General features: G+C 52.1%; 1 protein-coding gene across 1 annotated transcript in view; it reads right to left on the bottom strand.

Annotated features, from left to right (window-relative positions):
- LOC130079720 (ral guanine nucleotide dissociation stimulator-like) overlaps positions 1-7,500 on the bottom strand; it is a gene marked incomplete at its 3' end in the record, with an annotated part of 31,141 nt that overhangs the window by 9,114 nt on the left and 14,527 nt on the right. The window contains exons 6-10 of the mRNA XM_056245080.1: positions 7,090-7,305; positions 3,937-4,125; positions 3,399-3,476; positions 3,223-3,309; positions 1,427-1,459 (exon numbers count right to left, since the gene is read on the bottom strand). Of these exons, the coding sequence (XP_056101055.1) occupies positions 1,427-1,459; positions 3,223-3,309; positions 3,399-3,476; positions 3,937-4,125; positions 7,090-7,305 (603 nt within the window). The remainder of the gene's footprint in view (positions 1-1,426; positions 1,460-3,222; positions 3,310-3,398; positions 3,477-3,936; positions 4,126-7,089; positions 7,306-7,500) is intronic.

The raw sequence follows: 7,500 nt of genomic DNA, 5'->3' as shown, positions 1-7,500 counted from the left end.
GTGCCGCTGGAACGCTATAGGCTAACGCCTCCGCTCAGTGCCGCTGCAACGCTATAGGCTAACGCCTCCGCTCAGTGCCGCTGCAACGCTATAGGCTAACGCCTCCGCTCAGTGCCGCTGCAACGCTATAGGCTAACGCCCTAGACCTGACGGTGTGTGTCAATGACAACAGATAACGTTATAGGCTAACGCCTCCGCTCAGCGCCGTTGCAGCGCTATACGCTAACGCCTCCGCTCAGTGCCGCTGGAACGTTATAGGCTAACGCCTCCGCTCAGCGCCGTTGCAGCGCTATACGCTAACGCCTCCGCTCAGTGCCGGTGTAACGCTATAGGCTAACGCCTCCGCTCAGTGCCGCTGGAACGCTATAGGCTAACGCCTCTGCTCAGTGCCGCTGGAACTCTATACGCTAACGCCTCCGCTCAGTGCCGCTGCAACGCTATAGGCTAACGCCTCCGCTCAGTGCCGCTGGAACGCTATACGCCTCCGCTCAGTGCCGCTGGAACGCTATGCCGCTGCAACGCTAACGCCTCCGCTCAGTGCCGCTGCAACGCTATAGGCTAACGCCTCCGCTCAGTGCCGCTGGAACGCTATAGGCTAACGCCTCCGCTCAGTGCCGCTGCAACGCTATAGACTAACGCCTCTGCTCAGTGCCGCTGGAACGCTATAGGCTAACGCCTCCGCTCAGTGCCGCTGCAACGCTATAGGCTAACGCCTCCGCTCAGTGCCGCTGGAACGCTATAGGCTAACGCCTCTGCTCAGTGCCGCTGGAACGCTATAGGCTAACGCCTCCGCTCAGTGCCGCTGGAACGCTATAGGCTAACGACTCCGCTCAGTGCCGCTGCAGCGCTATAGGCTAACGCCTCCGCTCAGTGCCGCTGCAGCGCTATAGGCTAACGCCTCCGCTCAGTGCCGCTGCAGCGCTATAGGCTAACGCCTCCGCTCAGTGCCGCTGCAGCGCTATAGGCTAACGCCTCCGCTCAGTGCCGCTGCAGCGCTATAGGCTAACGCCTCCGCTCAGTGCCGCTGCAGCGCTATAGGCTAACGCCTCCGCTCAGTGCCGCTGCAGCGCTATAGGCTAACGCTAAGGCCTCCGCTCAGCACCGCTGCAGCACTATAGGCTAACACCTCCGCTCAGTACCGCTGCAATGCTATAGGCTAACGCTAACGCCTCCGCAGCACTATAGGCTAACGCCTCTGCAGCGCTATAGGCTAACACCTCTGCTCTGTGCCACACTGAGCGGAGTGTGTCTGCTGTCGCTGTCGTGGACACACACCGCTAACACACTCAGCGGACGGCGGCGGGCGCGGCTCTGGAGATTGTTGGTGCGGACGGATGAAATAATAGCCCATTCGCGCATCTCTAACACACACACACACACACACGAGTCTGAACATCATCAGGAGGAGTTCATGCTTCAGACGCACCTTCCTCCTCTTCTCGAAGTTGATCAGGCCTCCCTGAGACACACAGACACAAGCCGTTATTAAGAACTGAGAGTCGTCTAACAATCCTTTGTTTTATATAAACAGCTGATGAGAGAAAGGAGAGGAAGTCTGATGTGAGTGTGTGTGTGTGTGTGTGTGTGTGTGTATAGGTGTGTGTCTGAGAGAGAGAGAGAGAGAGAGAGAGAGAGAGAGAGTGTGTGTGTGTGTGTGTGTGTGAGAGAGTGTGTGTGTGCGTGAGTGTGTGTGTGTGTGTGTGTGTATATGTGTGTTTGTGTGTGTCTGAGAGAGAGAGAGTGTGTGTGTGTGTGTGAGAGAGTGTGTGTGTGCGTGAGTGTGTGTGTGTGCGTGAGTGTGTGTGTGTGCGTGAGTGTGTGTGTGTGTGTATGTGTCTGAGAGAGAGAGAGCGAGAGAGAGAGAGTGTGTGTGTATATGTGTGTGTGTGAGAGTGTGTGTGTGTGTGTGTGCGTGAGTGTGTGTGTTTGAGAGTGTGTGTGTACACTCACCGGCCACTTTATTAGGTACACCTGTCCAACTGCTCGTTAACACTTAATTTCTAAGCAGCCAATCACATGGCGGCAACTCAGTGCATGTAGACATGGTCAAGACAATCTCCTGCAGTTCAAACCGAGCATCAGTATGGGGAAGAAAGTTGATTTGAGTGACTTTGAACGTGGCATGATTGTTGGTGCCAGAAGGGCTGGTCTGAGTATTTCAGAAACTGCTAATCTACTGGGATTTTCACGCACAACCATCTCTAGGGTTTACAGAGAATGGTCCGAAAAAGAAAAAACATCCAGTGAGCGGCAGTTCTGTGGGCGGAAATGCCTTGTTGATGCCAGAGGTAAGAGGAGAATGGGCCGACTGATTCAAGCTGATAGAAGGGCAACAGTGACTGAAATAACCACTCGTTACAACCGAGGTATGCAGCAAAGCATTTGTGAAGCCACAACACGCACAACCTTGAGGCGGATGGGCTACAACAGCAGAAGACTCCACCGGGTACCACTCATCTCCACTACAAATAGGAAAAAGAGGCTACAATTTGCAAGAGCTCACCAAAATTGAACAGTTGAAGACTGGAAAAATGTTGCCTGGTCTGATGAGTCTCGATTTCTGTTGAGACATTCAGATGTTAGAGTCAGAATTTGGCGTAAACAGAATGAGAACATGGAACCATCATGCCTTGTTACCACTGTGCAGGCTGGTGGTAGTGGTGTAATGGTGTGGGGGATGTTTTCCTGGCACACTTTAGGCCCCTTAGTGCCAATTGGGTATCGTTTAAATGCCACGGCCTACCTGAGCATTGTTTCTGACCATGTCCATCCCTTTATGGCCACCATGTACCCATCCTCTGATGGCTACTTCCACCATGTCACAAAGCTCTAATCATTTTAAATTGGTTTCTTGAACATGACAATGAGTTCACTGTACTAAAATGGCCTCCACAGTCACCAGATCTCAACCCAATAGAGCATCTTTGGGATGTGGTGGAATGGGAGATTCGCATCATGGATGTGCAGCCGACAAATCTGCGGCAACTGTGTGATGCCATCATGTCAATATGGACCAAACTCCCTGAGGAATGCTTCCAGCACCTTGTTGAATCTATGCCACGAAGAATTGAGGCAGTTCTGAAGGCAAAAGGGGGTCCAACCCGTTACTAGCATGGGGTACCTAATAAAGTGGCCGGTGAGTGTATGTCTGAGAAAGAGAGAGAGAGAGAGAGAGAGTGTGTGTGTGTGTGTCTGTTACACTGATCAGAGAGAGAGACTCACGTCCAGATAGTCTTTCATGGCTGTGTCCATCATCACCAGATCCGTGAGGAAAGTTCCCAGATAAGGAATCGTCCCCTGCATTACAGTCTGGAGAACACAACCAGCCGTGAGTTCAGCCATATAACACACACACATCTCACTCGGATATGAATGCTTATGATGTGTGAATATGTCACCAGATCTCTCTGCGGCTGCTGTCGCTTCTGGGCTCGTTTCGGGTTGATCTCCAGAGTGGCGAATTTAGACGTTCCTTCCTGACAAACACACGCAGCAGACAAACGTTCTCTGAGTTAGGAAGATACACACACACACACTACATACACACTCACTCACACACACACTCACAAACACTATACACACATAAACACTATACACACACTCTCACATACACTCACACTCAGACACACACTCTCTCACACACACACACACTCTCCCACACACATACACACTCTCACACACACACTCACACACACTCACAAACACTTTACACACATAAACACTATATACACACTCTCACACACACTCACACTCAGACACACACTCTCTCTCACACACACACACTCAGACACACACTCTCCCACACACTCTCCCACACACATACACACTCTCCCACACACACACACACTCTCACACATACACACACTCTCACACACATAAACACTCTCAGACACACTCTCACACACACACACACACACACACACAGGTGTGGTATACCTTGATCAGCAGTTCTCTGCTCAGCGAGTGGTTGTTCTCATCAGAGAATATCTCCGACAGCTCCTGGAAGATGCGGATGTTTTCCCGAGAAACTTCATCCCATGTTTTCTTGAGGCGGTGAACCGGATTACACTGGAGCGCGGAGAGGATCGCTCGCAGAGACGAGAAGTTCTTCAGGATCCGACATTCCTGAGCAGAGAAACTCGTCAACATCAACAGTGGACCATCAACCGGTCGTGTGACGCGTTAGTCGTGTGATGCGTTAGTCGTGTGACGCGTTAGTCGTGTGACGCGTTAGTCGTGTGACGCGTTAGTCGTTAGTCGTGTGATGCGTTAGTCGTTAGTCGTGTGATGCGTTAGTCGTTAGTCGTGTGATGCGTTAGTCGTGTGACGCGTTAGTCGTTAGTCGTGTGATGCGTTAGGTCGTGTGACGCGTTAGTCGTTAGTCGTGTGACGCGTTAGTCGTTAGTCGTGTGATGCGTTAGTCGTGTGACGCGTTAGTCGTTAGTCGTGTGATGCGTTAGTCGTGTGACGCGTTAGTCGTTAGTCGTGTGATGCGTTAGTCGTGTGACGCGTTAGTCGTGTGATGCGTTAGTCGTGTGACGCGTTAGTCGTGTGACGCGTTAGTCGTGTGACGCGTTAGTCGTGTGACGCGTTAGTCGTTAGTCGTGTGATGCGTTAGTCGTGTGACGCGTTAGTCGTTAGTCGTGTGATGCGTTAGTCGTGTGACGCGTTAGTCATGTGACGCGTTAGTCGTGTGATGCGTTAGTCGTGTGACGCGTTAGTCATGTGACGCGTTAGTCGTGTGACGCGTTAGTCGTGTGACGCGTTAGTCGTGTGACGCGTTAGTCGTTAGTCGTGTGATGCGTTAGTCATGTGACGCGTTAGTCGTGTGATGCGTTAGTCGTGTGACGCGTTAGTCGTGTGACGCGTTAGTCGTTAGTCGTGTGATGCGTTAGTCATGTGACGCGTTAGTCGTGTGATGCGTTAGTCGTGTGACGCGTTAGTCGTGTGACGCGTTAGTCGTTAGTCGTGTGACGCGTTAGTCATGTGACGCATTAGTCGTGTGATGCGTTAGTCGTGTGACGCGTTAGTCGTGTGACGCGTTAGTCGTGTGACACGTTAGTCGTGTGACGCGTTAGTCGTGTGACGCGTTAGTCGTGTGACGCGTTAGTCGTGTGACGCGTTAGTCGTGTGACGCGTTAGTCGTGTGATGCGTTAGTCGTGTGACGCGTTTGTCGTGTGATGCGTTAGTCATGTAGATCAACAGCTACACGTTATTGACGTGTCTACGTGACGTGATATTTGCGTGTACGTCTCCATATAAAACAAATGGAGACGTACACGCACGTATACACGTGTGTTATCTGTCGTGCTTGTCAGTCTCGTCGCCGAATGGAACATTTCGAGCGCCATAGTGTTAGTCGTGTGACGCGTTAGTCGTGTTAGTCGTGTGACGCGTTAGTCGTGTGACGCGTTAGTCGTGTGACGCGTTAGTCGTGTGACGCGTTAGTCGTGTTAGTCGTGTGACGCGTTAGTCGTGTTAGTCGTGTGACGCGTTAGTCGTGTGACGCGTTAGTCGTGTGACGCGTTAGTCGTGTGACGCGTTAGTCGTGTGACGCGTTAGTCGTGTGACGCGTTAGTCGCATTAGTCGTGTGACGTGTTAGTCGTGTGACGCGTTAGTCGTGTGACGCGCTAGTCGTGTGACGCGTTAGTCGTGTGTGTCGTGTGACGCGTTAGTCGTGTGACGCGTTAGTCGTGTGACGCGTTAGTCGTGTTAGTCGTGTGACGTGTTAATCATGTGACGTGTTAATCGTGTGACGTGTCAGTCGTGTGACGCGTTAGTCGTGTGACGCGTTAGTCATGTGACGCGTTAGTCGTGTGACGTGTTAATCGTGTGACGTGTCAGTCGTGTGACGCGTTAGTCGTGTGACGCGTTAGTCGTGTGACGCGTTAGTCGTGTGACGCGTTAGTCGTGTGTGTCGTGTGACGCGTTAGTCGTGTGACGCGTTAGTCGTGTGACGCGTTAGTCGTGTGACGCGTTAGTCGTGTGACGCGTTAGTCGTGTGACGCGTTAGTCGTGTTAGTCGTGTGACGTGTTAATCATGTGACGTGTTAATCGTGTGACGTGTCAGTCGTGTGACGCGTTAGTCGTGTGACGCGTTAGTCGTGTGACGCGTTAGTCGTGTGACGGCGTTAGTCGTGTGACGCGTTAGTCGTGTGACGTGTTAATCATGTGACGTGTTAATCATGTGACGTGTTAGTCGTGTGACGTGTCAGTCATGTGACGCGTGTGTCATGTGATCAGACTGACTCGGGCCACTTGTATCCAGTGCTCCAGGATCCGGGCCCTCTGCCTGCTTTTCAGCGTTCGCTCGCTCAGACACGTGGAGATAACGCAGTTGGTGTGACGCGTTAGTCGTGTGACGCGTTAGTCGTGTTAGTCGTGTGACGTGTTAGTCGTGTGACGCGTTAGTCGCGTTAGTCGTGTGACGCGTTAGTCGTGTGACGCGTTAGTCGTGTGACGCGTTAGTCGTGTTAGTCGTGTGACGCGTTAGTCGTGTGACGCGTTAGTCGTGTGACGCGTTAGTCGTGTTAGTCGCGTGACGTGTTAGTCGTGTGACGCGTTAGTCGTGTTAGTCGTGTGACGCGTTAGTCGTGTGACGCGTTAGTTGTGTGACGCGTTAGTCGTGTGACGGCGTTAGTCGTGTGACGGTGTTAGTCGAGTGACGCGTTAGTCGTGTTAGTCGTGTGACGCGTTAGTCGTGTGACGCGTTAGTTGTGTGACGCGTTAGTCGTGTGACGGCGTTAGTCGTGTGACGGTGTTAGTCGAGTGACGCGTTAGTCGTGTGATGCGTTAGTCGTGTGACGGCGTTAGTCGTGTGACGCGTTAGTCGTGTGACGGCGTTAGTCGTGTGACGGCGTTAGTCGTGTGACGTGTTAGTCGTGTGACGTGTTAATCATGTGACGTGTTAGTCGTGTGACGTGTTAATCATGTGACGTGTTAATCATGTGACGTGTTAATCATGTGACGTGTTAGTCGTGTGACGTGTTAATCATGTGACGTGTTAGTCGTGTGACGTGTTAATCATGTGACGTGTTAGTCGTGACGTGTCAGTCATGTGACGCGTGTGTCATGTGATCAGACTGACTCGGGCCACTTGTATCCAGTGCTCCAGGATCCGGGCCCTCTGCCCGCTCTTCAGCGTTCGCTCGCTCAGACACGTGGAGATAACGCAGTTGGTGACGCGGTTGAACTGGCTGACCGTGGCTCTGATGGTCGGCGCCAGATGTTCCTTCCCTTTCTTATCTCTCTGAGACCAGATGCTTCCCAAACAGTGATACGGCACCACACGCTTAAACAGCTCCTGCACAACACACACCCAGTTCAGCGTAAACACGTCTTTCTCTCTCTGAGAATGAGACACACAGAGATCTTCCAGTGTGTGTATGTGTGTGACTGAGTGTGTGAGTGAGTGAAGTGAGTGAGTGTATGTGTGTGTGTGTATGTGTGTGACTGAGTGTGTGAGTGAGTGAAGTGAGTGAGTGTATGTGTGTGTGTG

This window comes from Rhinichthys klamathensis, unplaced genomic scaffold (assembly GCF_029890125.1).
Source record: "Rhinichthys klamathensis goyatoka isolate OS25496 unplaced genomic scaffold, OSU_Roscu_1.1 h1tg001304l_1, whole genome shotgun sequence".
Lineage (NCBI taxonomy): Eukaryota > Metazoa > Chordata > Actinopteri > Cypriniformes > Leuciscidae > Rhinichthys > Rhinichthys klamathensis.
The sequence above is the reverse complement of the archived record's forward strand: the minus strand, read 5'-3'. Positions and strand labels throughout refer to the sequence as shown.